This window comes from Phyllostomus discolor, chromosome 2 (genome assembly GCF_004126475.2).
Source record: "Phyllostomus discolor isolate MPI-MPIP mPhyDis1 chromosome 2, mPhyDis1.pri.v3, whole genome shotgun sequence".
NCBI classification, from domain to species: Eukaryota; Metazoa; Chordata; class Mammalia; order Chiroptera; family Phyllostomidae; genus Phyllostomus; species Phyllostomus discolor.
The window spans coordinates 142862611-142878930 of record NC_040904.2 but is presented as its reverse complement, the minus strand read 5'-3'; the positions used below and the strand labels follow the sequence as shown (position 1 = coordinate 142878930).

Here is a 16320-nt window from a genome sequence, read left to right as displayed (position 1 = left end):
AGTCCCCCTACAACCCAGACTTGGCGCCCTGCAAAATCTGGCTTTTCCCAAAATGAAAATCACCTTTGAAAGGGAAGAGATTTCAGACTATCGAGGAGATTCAGGAAAATATGATAGGGCAGCTGATGGTGACTGGAACTGTGTGAGGTCCCAAGGTGCCTACTGTGAAGGGTACAGAGGCATCATTGTCCTTTGTACAGCGTTTCTTATATCTTATATCTTCTTCAATGAATGTCTCTCTCTTTTTTTAATATTACATGGCTGGATACTTTCTGAACATACCTTGTATTTCTGTCTTGGACAATAAACCGTCAGTTTGGGAAACATTTACCATGATGAATTCCCATATGAACTTAATAGCTACAGATGAATGAAGACCTATAAACCCGTGGAGGAAAAACTAACTCTGAACTTGAAATATGCTTCAATTTAAATTGATATGTGGACAAGATTTTGAAATGCAAGTATGATTTCATAATGTGAAAGAGAGAAGGAATGGTTTCAGATGAAGGACTCCTCATGAGAAAATCAATGGGCCCATGAGAAACGAGGCCACAGGCAAGGGGAAGAGGTGGTGACCATGGAGAGCGTGGGGTGCAGTGTGGCAGAGGAGATGAAACCGTAGGAGAGGATGAGGAGACATGTTGAATGCTGCATACACAAACCTCAGAGCTTGGATTTTATCCTGGAGACAATGGAGAGTCAACAGCAATTTCAAAGAAAGAGACTGGCTTCCATTCTTTCTTAGGGGAGTTAATTCCGTTGGCTGTGGGAAGAATAATTTGATTTGCCTGGACATAAAAATGGACTGATAACAAAGAATCTAGTGAGGAGGTATTGTTAGAGTCCACAAAAGAAATGACAAGGAAGTTAAAAAAAAACCTGAGTAATTATTAGGACAACTCCATATTGTTCAGTGGAGAAAATGTTAGTGATGCTGAATTTAAATAGCAAAATCAAAGAGAGAGAAGGTGGTCTGAAGGAAGGAAAGCGAATGAAGTTTGGAACATATTTGGAATATCTGGAAGAAATGTAGGTGGTAGATCCTGGTGGAGTATGTAAGAAGTATTAAGGAAACATTGAAAAGAGGCTCTGAGTTTAGGATTGAGATTTGGGTACAAAATAGAATGTGATGTGATGTAAAAAGAATGGAGAGCAATTCTTTCTAGGCATAATCCTGATGCTTAGGATTATGATTTTGAAATATTCATCATGGTAGTCCAAAATTTACAGGTGGGGATAGTGAGTGGACCCGTATTTGGGAAACAGGAGGAGTAGCTGGAGAGAGAGCTATCGCATGGAGAAAGGTGAGACCCGGGTTTCTAGAAGAAGAAAGGTATCGACGGTAGCTGGATGAGAGGACTGGTTATGGAAGTGGGGGACAGGCTGCATGGAGGGGTGTTAAGGGAGAAAGAGTGGGACAACTGTAATAGCATAAACAATAAAATATTAAATAAAAAAATGAAGCAGCAGCTAGATAGAAGATGAAGTGTGCCTTGAGTTAGATTATGCTGTTTGATTTAGGAAACTACAAACTTTTTTCCTCCAAGGGGTTGTAGTTTGTGGATATTCTGCAGAGTGCAGCTCCTTCAATTTTATTATGCATAGGAATCACTTGGGGACTCTATTAAAATGTTTCTGCTATTAAACAGCAGATGAGTAATATCTGCTGTTGAGTAATCAACTGCTTTGATTTTGCTATTTAAACAGATTCTGACTCAGTGCCCCTTTTGTTGGTCCATGGACAGCATTTGTGAGTAGCAAAGCTCTGGTGGTTGTTAAAAATGGGTGATGGCAATTCAGGATGTTTGCTTTGAGAACCTTTCTTTCCTTATACTAACTGGACATTACAGTCTCGCATCGGAACTTGCACTGATGCCAGATTAGAAAGTCCTGTTTAAAGAACTCAGTTTAAAACTCTCTGTGTAGTGGGCCCCAGATGAGTTTCATTCCTCCTCCCCCAACCCCCACCATTGGCTGTCCCTAGTCCCCTTATCCCTTCCAAGTTATGGGAAATGAAAAGAATTCCCTTAGTGTTCCACTCTATCAGGTAGAGGAGCTGATACTTCCTTTAGTAGAACCCACAGTGAATCTCAAAATATTTATTTCTTTTGTTCTGTTACTGATATTTTTGCCACTCATTAGCTATAGTCTCATTTGACAATATTTCAGGAAAAAAATATGCAATCTTCATTGAGTCCAGATGTGTGAAAAGCCTTGGTTTACTGGTGCCCTGACTTTGTGTTTCTACCCCACTTGCCTCAGTGCTGTGTCTACATGTTCTTTGTGTCTGTTTTACTAATAGCTTGTGTTAGCTTACCTACTTACCTGCTGTTCACTAGTGTTTATAAATCTGAAACTTGGGAAATGGTATTTCAAGCACTCTGGAGAAAGAAAAATGTTTTTCTGCTATTTAGGAAAGCAGAACCAGATTAAAAAAAAAAAAACAAAACTAAGAAAAATAAAGGGAGCTAGATGTTTTAAAGAAAGTGTTGAGATCATGAGTTTAGTGTGATCAATATGGAAATTGAACAAGAATATACATGCAAATGACATAGTGATGACTGAACACCTACAATAATTAAAAAGAAAAAGGGAAGAAACAACTATAGAGGTTTCAGCTCATAGGACCAAATAGTGGTGCTGCAAGGAGAAACCAAGAAATGAAGGGAAGGATCTGACTGGGACTTGGGTGGTAAAAGAAGGAACATGGTGAGTTTAATATGGTGATTTTGAGGATCATGGAAAGGTGCCTCTTTTACTCAGTGGATATTGATGGATGGGAGTGTGTTGTAGACATTAATTCTAATTTCTAGTAAATTTTACTTGAAATCTTGGGTAAGAAACAAATTGCAAAGTAAAAGAACACATGCAAATATTTGAGTAAAGAGGACATAAGAAAACTCATTTCCTTAAGAGATGGATTAAGGAAGAGGACCTTTGAAAAAAAGATGGTGGGCCAATTCAGTGAGCATATCTGTATGAGAGAGAGAGACTGAAAAGGAGAGAGACTGAAAAGGGCAAAGGGAACAATGCGGTCAAGTGCAAAGATGTTGGAGTATGATACGAACTGAATTCAGCTCTGTTCTTCCAGTAGCAGTTTGACAAGTGTAGGAAACCAGGGCAGAAGTCTCATTTCAAAAGATTGAAGTGTGAGGGCATATTACAAAAACATAGGTGGCAAGGACTCTCTGTAACACATTAGAAAACACACATGAGCCATTAAACCAAGTTGATTTTGGCCACATCAGTTGACCTCTCTAAATTTTTTTTCATTTCTATACTAGAAATTATGATATTTCTTAAAATCATGGAAGAAAAACCAATGAGGTAGCTTCAGCTTCATGAAGGAAAGTACCTTGTTTTACTGTCGTCTCTCCTGCTAAAACTGGTCTTTCATTTGGAGAGTTACAGGCGAACCTTTAGGCAGTTCTGACTCTTGGATTGACAAAGCAGGCTGAGCTCACAAAAGATTTTCTTTGGTACATTTATTCTTAAATTTAAATTTAAAAAAATAATTTTCTAATTTCATTGAGACACTTTTGGTTTTTATTTTAAATCATCTTCTGTTATTATTATTATTTGGGTAGTTTGGCAGGTTATGGCAGCTGACTCAGAGTCCAGAGTACTTATAATATAGAAAGCAATGCTTTATGCAGATAACAACATATCTCAAATGAAATGTGAAAAACAAGTGCTCTGTGAACCTGAAAAGCTTCCTAGACATTAGGATTGATTCCTGTCTAACCAGGCGGTTTTAAGGACCTGCGTGCTTCCACCACAGACTCGCTCAGTGGAGTGAGAAATAACTTAGGAAATATGTCATCATCTTGAGAAACCCATCCTTTGACTGAAATACCCTGTGGTTGGCAGCAAAACAACTGGATCGACTGCAGCAGGGCTCCAAGTGCCCCTTCCTCCCTGATTCCAACACCCCCACAGTGCTCCTGTTTCCTTGGAGGCTTTGGAAACTGTGCATGCAACCCCTGGGTTCATGCAGAGCCATCACGATTCACCTGCAAAGTGATTGCCCACACAGGCATCAGTCAGCACGTGGCCATCAGGGGGTGTGTCAGCATCCTTCAGGGCTATCGGGTGTCTCACCACACCCTTTAGAGCACCGGGTTCAAACCCCTTGGGGAATTTGGAAATCAGTTTATCTTCAAGTGCAACTTTTCATTTTGTTTATAAAGTATTGACTGTTCTTCAAAACTTGGTTTAAATAATGTGTCTTCTGTGTTTTTGATCCATTTTTTATTATTAAGAATTATAATTCAAGAATACCCACTTGTCATTAGTAGTCATTCACTTGGTTTTTGAAGAATTTAACTGCACTTTCACCTCAATTCTTGTGTAACTCTTTCTTCAGGAAAACGTCTGTGTAGTTGACTTCTTTAAAACACTCTGAGATGGAAGATCAACAATAAGTTATTAGAAAGCAGATATTTTAATCATGTGGTTTTGAAAATAACATTTAGGTGAAAACAGCAAATTAGAAGAGTTTATTAAGGAAAATGATGGCTCATTTCATACTCCAATTTTCATTTTAGCTCTTTGAGGAAGAGATCTTTCTATTGTATGCACCAAACTAGTTTTCCTGAAGTTTTTGTAGTCATTTACAACAGTTAAATCTTTTATAAGGTGAATTAATACTACTTAAAATAAGGTGAATGATGTCACACAGGCTTACCTTTAGAGCCAGTAATGACACCCTATGTCACAAGGGGTGCACCACATTACCTCCCAGCGTGTTCACAATCAAATACCATGGTGTATATGTTGCATTATCATAATTTTCTAATTGATTTATTCTTTATCCATGTGTGTACATGTTCCAATTGCATTTCATTAACTCATAGTTTTCTTGTAAGTTTGTGCTTTCTTTCCATGTTCAAAAAATCTCTTTAATTCAATTTCTCTGTTTCTTCTCATACAGTCTGGCAGCCAGATATGCACCTCAGTCTAATCACAGTGGAATTGCAACCAGTCAGAAAAAGCCTACTAGGTCAGTTAATGTCTAATTTATTGCTTATTAGTGATGATAAAGTAAATTCCCAGTGATATTTTGTCCCATCACTCCAATTTTTTTCAAAAAGTACACACTTCTGGGCGAACAGTTTAGAGGACTGAATTCTTCCAGGAGGATATCCTTGCGCAGCCTCAGGGATGAGCATGTTTGAGTCTGAGCACTAAAATGGGGTTTGGCTTCTTTAACTGAGCTTTGTCAGATTCAGTGCTTTAACTGGGCTGAAGTCTAGGTTCCAGGCTTAAGGAAAGTCAAGGAAAAAAACTGCCTTGAAGGTCCCATTCCAGGTTTCGGAATCTGAAAGTTATGCAGCAAAATTACAAATGCTTTTTGAGATGGACATGCATTGATGATTGCATTTTTTGAAGCAGAATTAAGAAACAATGGCCAACATTTATTTATTTATTTATTTATCTATCTATCTATCTATTTATTTATTTGCTTAGAAGTTAGTGCCAAGTCAGCCTGGACTGTTCGGAAAGTACTGGTATATAAAAACATGCTGAAAGTTTTGGTTCTCTGTTAAATGTTAAGTTGCCGAAGGCATGAAGGCGGCGTGGAGCAGCTGAGCGCAGCACAGTGCGTGTGTCTGTGCCCCTGACTCTAGGTGGTTCCAGATGCTGCCTCACTCCTGGGGAGGTGTCTCAGGGGCTCACTGGGCACTGCTGCAAGGATGAGTCCTACTGTGCAACGTTTGACCGCGAGGCCTACTCATCATGGTGCCTTGACTTGCAATATGTGCTTTTCCCCTTGCCTTGGTTTTCTGTAGTAATTAAAATTGTTCTGGAGAGACAAACTAAAAGGGTATTTAATTAAAAACCAGAAGGCATGCTGTAAGTTAGGATGTGCAAGAGCAATGACCTGCCATGTGCATGAGCATTTTATTATCACTTCTAAGACTTGTGCATATAAAATATATTTTAAGGACTTTGATTCAATAGAATACCTCTACCTCTTCTTTTTTGGGTCTTTATTCTAATTTCTTCTTATTACTTTGATGGGTGTTCTGGAACCCTGGCTGCCTGTCAAATTAGGGTAATGAGGAGAGCAAATGGATTTCTAAAATTATTTTAATTTGATCTTCTCAGAACTAAAGATCACTTGGCCTCATGGGTCACAGTAAAGATTAAAATGCATATTTCAATTACTTTCTAGAAACAGATCAACTTTTATCACAAGCACAGCAAGCTTTGCAACAAAATTCGTGTAAATCTGGAGATGGATTTCAACAAGTTTAAATGCTGGAATCATTTGGAAAAAATTCTCATCTTGCATATGACACAACCTCTAATTAGCAAAATAGCTGATGAGATTCTTTATTAGCCACATGTACTTAAACTCCAAAATACAGTCAACATTTTGAAGCTGTTAACTATTCTAAGAAATCAACACTTCTGTTTTTAAGCTGGTATATGTGCTTTCCTGATGTCCATTCCATTTTACTGTTCTGTTACTACTAAAAAGTATTTATTGATATATTATGAAGCATTCAATCTCCTAATAATCTATGGAAATAATATATGAAGTAATATTATGCAATGAGTTTAAATGTGAATATTGTCACAACCAACTGTGAAATTGTAATATATTAGGCACTGATATAACAGATATAAACATTCTTTTATATTTGAAATATTTAAAAAGAGAACAGTAAAAAATTCAGTAGTGTTTTGTAAGCCGTGGGTTACTTTTATTTTTCTTTTAAAATAGAAATTATCACAGCAGTACACAGTGGCAGTCACATGGTGGCAGCAGGCACTACCGAAATGGCCAGCAACTTTTCATATCATATATTTAAAAACGTCTCAGAATGCGAATATGATTTCTTAATTTCTAGTTTTTAATGTATGCAGATTGAGTCTATTATGTATACAGTGTATGTTAGTAGTATAAAATAAAATAGTAATTGCACATTTTAGGCACAATTCATTGAAAAAATTGAGACTTGAAATTTTAATATAGAAACTGTTTAAACAGTGAATGATCCAATCTATTTATAGTCCCAGGAAAATAACCGCAGATTAGTACTTCCTGTCAAACTTCTAGTTTTAAAATAGTCTGCATTATTTTCTAATGTTCTGTCCTTCATACACAAAGAATAGCTGACGCTACTGAGACTGCAGGTGTATTTTAAACTGTACTTCTGCGAGCAGAGACTCTCTCCTGAGACCCGAGTCCCTTCCCGGTACATTGCCTTTGTGATTGCTTAGCCGCACTTCTGAGATGAAGCCTAGGTGGTTCCTTTTGGAAAGAGAACGGAAGTCTTCATGAGACTCAGACTGGTCAAAAATGAACCAGCTCATGACCTTGCTCTCCATTGCGTGTTCAGAAGCAGCTAACTAGCTCAGATGGTCAATAGGTATTTACCATTTAGCCATTTAGCTGAGCAATGCCCTGAGAACATAATAAAGTTAAGCGTTATTATTTCCCTTGCTTTTTATGTAATTGTTACAGTACCTTTAGGTCCAATTTTTATTCATCAGGGTGTGGTAAGTATGATTTTTTTTTGTTACAGGTGACTTTATTTCTAATTGCTCTATATTATGAATATACTTTGGAGCCATATTTATTAAAAAGTGAAACAAGATTTTTTTCTGAAGATTCTCAAACCTTATGTTTAGCTATTTGTCTGTCACTTAAAGCAACAGTTTTTTAAGTAGATTTTAGAACATTGTGTATTGTGATTTTCGCATTAACTTTTCCCTGCTTAGAACCTCCCGCTACCACCTCCCTCCCCCATTTTGGTAATGCACAATAGTGATGTCCTTTTTCTTACACTGCTTCAGGCTTCCCGGGCCCTCCAGGGTGCCAGCCGCGGGCAGCAGCAGCAGCAAGGTCCAGGGAGCCTCCAACTTAAACAGGAGGAGTCAGAGCTTTAACAGCATTGACAAAAACAAGCCTCCAGCATATGCAAATGGCAATGAAAAAGGTAAGCCCTAGCCTGTTCCCACATGAGGGCGCCCGTCTGACCTATGTGACTTGTGAATTAAATGCTAAGTCCAATATTTGAGCAGTGTTCCAGCCTTTGGAATGGAAATGCTAACAGTGAAGTTTTCTGTATTTTCTAACTGTCCCCTCCTGAATTCCCACTTTCTTCAGGGTTTTTTTATCCGAAGAAAATTTTAAGGAAACAGACTCATTTATGTTACGGTGGTTAATTATATACAATATAAAATCTATTTCTCAGAACAGTTTCTCACAGATGTACTTAAATAGCATTATCTTTTGTCTTATGTTTTATGAATACTTCTCTGGAAATCATAAATCTCTGTTAAGTTTATTTGAATCCTAAGCTTTAGTTAACATAAGTACCATAGTGTTTGGGCAGCTAAGGTTGGAGCATCAAAATCTGAGATATGATTATGGGCATTTGAAAGCAGCAATACACAGACATATTATGACCTTCGTTTTTTCTAAAGAGACAAATTACTCATGTTTATTTTACTTTATTGAAGGGATGTGTAATAGAACCGTCAAAACTCAACGTTGTCAGGGAGAAAGAGCACAGAGTGGAAGTCTGTGCTCTGGTCAGGTTATATGTTGACTACATGATGCACAGTTCTCTGTGATGTACAACATGTGCATTTAAAGAGGGGCGGGCTTGCTGCATCTATCTCACTGTGGATTGTCGTCCAAACCAGAGAGTAGGTAGTTCACGCCTAAGCCCTGAGAAAACCAGGAATTTACACTGCTGTGAGGAATGTGGGTAAGTGAGGGACTAGGGCATTCTGCTGATTCTGAGGTCGAGTCTTCAAATCAATGGAATTTTAACTTCTCTTGATGATACTGAACTCTACATGCAAAAAAGGTATGAAATTCAAAAGACACAAAAGATAAATATATGCTTAGTTAATATAATGGCTTGCAACTTTGGTTTAACCAGTTCAACCAAGCAGGAACTTTTTGCTCAGATTAGATCATCTCAAATTATTTCCTATAGATGACCTGATCAAAAAACTGTTTCTTACTCGGACCTGAATTGACAGGGGTAATCTATGACTTAAATACTTTTGTGAAAATTTCTCATCCACTCACACAAAATTGTGCAGACCTTAAATCCCTGAAAGCAAAGCAATGTGTCTCCATCCCTGAAATATCCGCAGTTTTTATGGTTGAATGGATAAAGAAGAAATTAGTGTGTATTTAGAAGTTACATATTTGGCTCTAAAATGTAGAATAAAAGCATTGACTAAAGAACCTAAGATGTATTACTGAATACTTACAACTTTCCTGGAGAGAAGGGAAAAAACAATTTCTTATTAGAAAAATATTTCCCTCGTTGTGTAACTTTCCCAGAAAGTATCATACAGGGTCTGCATGGGCTATGAAATTCTAAGGTAAATGAAACATATTTACACATGGAGTTGTCTTGAAGAGACTGCTCAAGTATCCAGTTTAGCTATGAGATGCTACAGGTATATAATGCTTTTCCAAGCAATTACTAATAGCATTGACAAAGAGACCTAGAAATGCTTTAGATGACCTAATCTGATAGCATAATGTATCTGAATTTTTCTGTCATGTGTAATAATTTTTTAAAAATTTCTGATGTTTAAAAGTAAAAATCCAAAGGTAGGCAAGGAGTAGTTTTTTTCATTCCTTCAGTCAAAAGTAGCAAGATTTACAGTGACCACAAGGTGGAGACAGACGACCTTCATTATGAGGTTCTTGACTATGAACAGCAGATATCCTTAGGTCCAAATCTAGAGCAAAAGATAAGTTTTCATGGTGAGTTAGCCATTACTTCTAATTCTAACTAGCTAAAAATTACAAAATATTTAGTGTGTATGATCTCACATTCACAAATATGTATAACACCTCAAATGGAGGCATTAAATGCCTGAAAGCTACCAGTAATAACTTAAGCATAAATTATATCACATGACATAATATAACCATCTAGAATTTGTTTTACATGCTGCATGGCTATTTATATTAATATGCATGTTACAGATTTATGTCAACATATCTAATTTTGATGTTTTTAAATTAATATTTGTGTCATAATATTTTATATTTCAAAAACAAGATCTCAAATAATGAGAGCAAACAAAACAATAATAAACATTTCACATGAAACAATTTATTATTTGTTCTTTAGCCTATTCCAGTGGTATATCTTTTTTGGTACAAATATCCTGTTTTAACCCCTTTGAGATGGAGATTTGTAGTGGGGCCATCACTTACATGAAAATGCAGGATTCATCCGGGGACACATTGGTTACTGTCAACACTGACTTGCATACAACCCTGGGCATAACTGAGAAAAATGAAAATTAAACAAGAATTGTCAAAGGGTACAGTATTCTAATGACAGTGTTCAGAAAGTACTAGCTTTAGTATTCTAATTGTAAGTGCTATTCCTTTTAGTTATTAGGAATTGTAACATTTAAAATTAATGAATTAAGATATTTTACTTGAAGTCTAACCAAATTATCTCTAATGTGCTCCCTGACTCCTTGTAAGTAGAAATATACTTTCTACCTTCTTTAGCAAGTCTAAGTTGATGACTTACATGAATCAATTGAAAAATCTCTAGAGTTTGTTAATAGGTAGTACAGGTTTATTCACAACTAAAATAATTTTATCTCCCTATTTAAAAAGGGTTGTTGAGACCCTAGCTGTATGATTAGAACATTGTGCTGATACATCAAGGTTGCAGGTTCGACCCTGTCAGGGCACATACAAGAAATTGATTTTTTTCCTCTTTTTCCTTTCCTTTTCCTCTCTTTCTAAAATCAATCAATAAGAAAAATTAAATGCCATTGAAAACACAGTAGCTTTTTACATGTTTGGGATTGTAAAATAGCTCACGTGCAAATTGTGTGACATCCAATGAAAGGAAATCACAGAGAATCACAAACTGCACTTCAAAAGATACACCTAACATTATTTTAATAATAATGCAATTCAAAAAATAGTGTGCTCATTTCCCCATGTCACCAAAGAAATTAAAATATCAGTGAACATGGCCGTAGGTTGTTGCTCGCAGAGACGGCTGAGATAGACATGTTACTGTGGTAGGAAGCAGTGTCATCTCGTCCTTCTGTTGAAATGGAACGTGGGAACAGATTTCTCAGAACATGTGGGAAAATGAAGATAGCATCGTTTTTAGAAAAACGTTTCTTTTGAGAGTCCACATTTCCTCTCTTGGTGGCCTGCCATTTAGAAACTAACCATGAGGAGCACGTCCTGACACCAGCGTGTATCCGTCTGCCCGTGCACCCAACGAGAGCACTCTAGACTAATGTATGCTCTCAAGATCAAGCACCTGCTCGCTGGGAGTCAGGGATGCTCTGAAAACGATGCCCTGGTTCATTTGGGCATACACTTTACATCCCCGAGACAAATTATCTTAAGAAATCATTCTTGGTTTATAAAATCTGGATACATACATAAAAAGTTAAGCAGATTAGAATTATTAGGAATGTTACTATTCAAAGCTAAATTTGGAATTCAGTTTCCAAATTACAATCCTTCACCACTTATCACTGAACAGAGGTTGTTAGCAGAGAGCTGTTTCTTCATGCTGCTACGAGGTTGCCACAGAACCAGAGAACCATCTCCTTACTGTTTCTCTGGTGCGATTTGTTCCTTGTACCCGCCCATCTATGGGACAGGAGACGTCCAGATTCTCCGGGATCCAGACGAAGTGTCTTCTGGTGTGCGAGTGTTTACTTTCATCAACACTCAACGTAGGTCTACTAGGATCGATGCTTAGAATTTGGCAATGTTTTCAATTGAACTTTTTAAAACTATAAGGTATAATGTGAATGTTGCATTAGCCATGGAATTTTGATAACTAAAACATAGAGATCTAGTTCTCAAATATTTTCTCTCTGTCTCTCTCTTTTTTTTTGCGGGGGGGGGTGGGGAGCATAGATCCTGTGACATTTTCTTCCTGAAATTAACTAATTTGGGGAATATTTATTTTTTTATTTAAACTTTATTTTCGTCCATGTACATGGACAACAGTGTGGTGATTGCTGGGGGGAGGAGGGTATAAAGGGACTAAATGGTAATGGAAAAAATACAATAAAGATTAAATAAAAAGTAAAATAATAAAATAAAATTAGGAACCAAAAATTAAAATTTTTTCATTTTTAAAGATTTTATTTATTTTTAGACAGAGGGAAAAGTAGAGAGAAACAGAAGGAAACAACAATGTGTGGTTGCCTCCTTCATGCCCCCTATGGGGGGCCTGGCCTGCAACCCAGGCATGTACCCTGACTGAGAATTGAACCGGCGAGCCCTTGATTTGCAGGCCAGCACTCAACCACTGAGCCACACAAGCCAGGGCTGAAAAAAAAGTTTTTAAACTACAGCTTACATTCAATATTACTTTGTTTTAGTTTCAGGTGTATAGCATAGTGGTTGGATAATCATATACTTTACAAAGTGTTCCTTCTGACATTTCCGGAACCCAGCTGGCACCATACATAGTTATTACAATATTATTGATGATATTCCCTGTGTTGTATTTTATATCCCCTTGACTATTTTGTAGCTACTAATTTGTACTTTTTAATACCTTCATATTTTTTACCCATTTCCCCAACACCCCTACCCTCTGGTAGCCATCAGTCTTTTCTCTGTATCTATGAGTCTGTTTCTATTTTGTCTGTTCATTGTTTTGTTCTTCAGATTCCACATATAAGCAAAATCATATGATATTTGTCTTTCCCTGCTCGATTTATTTCACTTAGCATGATACCCTCTAGGTCCATTCATGCTGCCACAAATGATAAGAATGCCTTCCTTTTATGGCTGGGCAATATTCTATTGTGTATGTGTACCACAGCTTTTTTATCCACTCATCTGTTGATGGGCACTTGAACTGCTTCCAAACCTTGGCTACTGTAAATCCTGTGCAATGAACATAGGGGAATGTATATTCTTTCAAATTAGTGTTTTGGGTTTCTTTGGATAAATTCCCTGAAGTGGAATCCCCAGGTCACAAGGCAGTTCCATTTTTTATATTTTGAGGACCCTCCTTACTGTTTTCCACAGCAGCTGCACCACCCTGCGTTCCCACCAACACAGCACATGGGTTCCCTTTTCTCCACATCCTCTCCAACACTTGTTGGTTGATTTCTGTTTTTATTATTATGATTATTATTATTATTATTCTGTAATGACTGTAAGATTAATGCACTGAATAGTTTTTCTTTTCAAGGCAGTGCAAGTATGTTTTACTTATATCTTTACTGGTGATTTAATTATGTATTCCTTCATGACTTCTATCTTCTTAATACTTACATAAGCCTGAAAAATAATGTTTACATGATAACTTCAAGTTAATCTTGGGGATTTCCATTAGGCAATACAATTAGGTATATATATCAGGTGATATTGTTGTGGAAAATCCACCCACACTCGGGGAGATAACGAAGCACAAATTTTATTGCCTGAGGGCTCAAGGGGGGTTAATTTCCAAATCCTGAGCCGAAAAAGCTGGGTTTGGAGTCCTTTTATATACCAGTTACACAGGCAGAAAGGGAGGGGGAACCAGCTGCTGAAAGCAAGCATTCAGAAGCAGGAGCAAGGTTAGTGGCCTTCAGATAACGTTACATAGCAATGTCTGCTAGCTGACCCCTTAACCTAAAAATAACTTTTACTCAGCTTTTGTCCCAACAAAACTTGCAAGTGTTACAGAGAGCAGTTTCTTTTCCTTCCACAATATGATTAAATAGACTTGGGAATATATGCTGTGGTACACATACACAATATTACTTTGTTTTAGTAGCCATCAGTATATGATGCTTATGTATAAATGCTCATATTTAGGTTCACACATATTACACATGCCTGTACGGAAATCACATACTTTTTGTCAAACTGGCTGGTGAATGGAATCTTCCCTAAATTTTACAATACTCTACAGAGTGGTACTCTAACCTTGCAAGTGGTATGAAATAAGCATGTGAAGAATGGACAAGACCTCTAGGATTCCTGTGATAACACTCCATGTTTTGCTGAGTCATAAAATTGATAACTGGGCACTGTACACGCAATTGTTTGGAGAAGAGAGTTGGGGATGTGAACAGGGGCCAGTGGGTAACGATAGCATATATTTGAATATGAATGCTACTTGTTTTAACCTTTTAAAATGTTCAAAGGTATTTTGGAGTATATTGTGAAATGAGAGTCTAAATTTATTATTTACCAAACTAATTGCCATAGCCCCATTGATTAATCATTTTCTCTTTTCCACAATGTTTCTTGAGACTGAAATTGTTCAATTTTGGCAGGACACACACATATAACTGAGTATGACTGCTGCTACACAGTCAGTACTTTGAAAACAATCCTGTGTTGTTATCCATGTTGTAACCTTCTGGTACCTTCTCTATTGTTACTTTGTTGTTGTTGCCTTGAGTTGAAAGCTGGTTTGCTTCCATTTAAAAAATACACTATTCCAAGGAAAAGCGGTAAGTAGTTGTGGATGTTCCCTGTGTCTTTTCTGAGCCTGACAACACCGTTGGCAGCGCAGCACAGGCCTTGGAAGCAGCCTGGAGTTCCACACACAAACCCCCTTGTCTAAGCTCCCCGTACGCCTCCTGTGGCCGCCACAGTTACCTCCATGCATTCATTTTAGAGCTAGATTGACAGTTTCCCCAAGTCATCAGTGTTATTTTTTCTGCAAGATGAGATAATACAAATTTAGATGTTTCCTAAACATGAAATCTTTTCATACATCAACTCAAAAGGGTGGTGCAAGCAGGATGCCCCCGGGGACAGTGTGCAGGCATGGGCAAAGGGAGGTTTACAGTTGTGAGTATGCGAGACAGCATAGTGGTGTATTGTATTTTTATTATTAATTACTGTGTTATTTGCTTGTATTACAACTGTAAACCTCCCTTTGCCCACCCATATATACCTTACTGAGTAGAGAGTGTCTTTATGATGTTCCCTCATTTATATTCTGCTCATTGAGGGAGAAGAAAACCACACTTCAAGGAGTCACCCAGTTAACTTCACTGTTGTGACGAACACGGGCTGTCCCAGCAGAACTGGGTGTGCAGCTGACGTGAAAAGAAGCATCAAAAGCCCCCAAATTCTGGAGTCTGATGAACCCAAGTTCCAATTTTTATTTTGTATTTTATACTATATGTATGAATTAGAACAAGTTACTTTCTCTTTCTAAGCATCACTTTTCTTATTTATAACAAGAGAAATCATAAGTATAATGCAGATTATTATGGCTGTAAATGAGATACCATGTACGAAGATCTTTAAATGTGATATTCTGTGTGGAAGAAAGTACTTGGAAAAATTAGGCAGTTGATAAATTACATTGTTTGGTTACAGTGGATTTGGAAATGGAAAGAGAGGAGAAAGAAGAGGACAGGGAGGGGGTGGGAGAAACTTTTTTTGGAGGTCAGAGGTGAGAAACAGTGCTGTCGGCACAGACAGGCCCTGCAGGTGTGAGATGCGGGTCAACTGTAGGAGCGCCTGTAAGTGCAGACACGGGTATCTCTTCCTTTCCCCATGCCCACATAACAACTCATTCACAATCAAAGTTGAGTTATCAACATTCAGAAACAGATCAGTTTGCCCAGGGACTTAGCATTGAATGTGTAAATGGCACAGAGGCTGGAATCTGTGGCTACACCCATTGCACAGGAGCGACAGACGCCACCGTTTCAGCCGAGGTGGTCGTGTAGCCTTTATTGTGAGGAGTCCAGAGAGACTCCTGTTGTTCCAGTGCCCTCCCGAAGCACAGCAGCTTATGGTTTGCCCTCTTAATGAAACTTGAAGCACCTCATCACTGCTGTACAGAGACAGGCTGGGGACAGATTTAAGTTGAGCTTAGAGAAGTGTCTTATATGTGTGTACTCGTCTGCGGACAGTTTTACAGCTGTCGCTGGGACTGGGGCTGTGGATGTTATCATTTGTTGTCCCTGCTGTCTCATTTTCTAGGGTAGTGATATTGAAGTTCCTCTTCTGCCCTTGAGCTCCTATAGCAGCCTATCTAGCTACTGTCAGCACATTTAATAAGACTGGTCTTATTTTTTTACCCTCTCCTCTCATCCCCACCAAAGCTCCCAGGCATGCAAGGGTGGGCGTTACCTGCCTTCTTAACTTAATTGTATAAATGTGGAAGACACATGTTACATATGTAGGTAAAATGAAGAAATAAAGAGCATTAGGAAAACCTGATGGTAGGCTGCTTTTGTTTTCTGTGGTCCCTCGCTGAAAATGGTCAGCCATCGAGGTGAGCGTGGAACTGGCGAAGGTTTCGAGTATTCAAAGAGGAAAGAGTGTTGATGCCACACAGCTATAGAATGTCT

At 37.9% G+C, this 16320-nt stretch overlaps 1 protein-coding gene across 3 annotated transcripts in view; it reads left to right on the top strand.

Moving 5' to 3' along the window:
- NAV3 (neuron navigator 3) overlaps positions 1 to 16320 on the top strand; it is a 556838-nt gene that overhangs the window by 362834 nt on the left and 177684 nt on the right. For all 3 annotated transcript variants that reach the window (XM_036018646.1, XM_028532259.2, XM_036018644.1), the window contains exons 6-7: positions 4937 to 5005; positions 7813 to 7955. In XM_036018646.1, coding sequence (XP_035874539.1) covers positions 4937 to 5005; positions 7813 to 7955 — 212 coding nt within the window. The remainder of the gene's footprint in view (positions 1 to 4936; positions 5006 to 7812; positions 7956 to 16320) is intronic.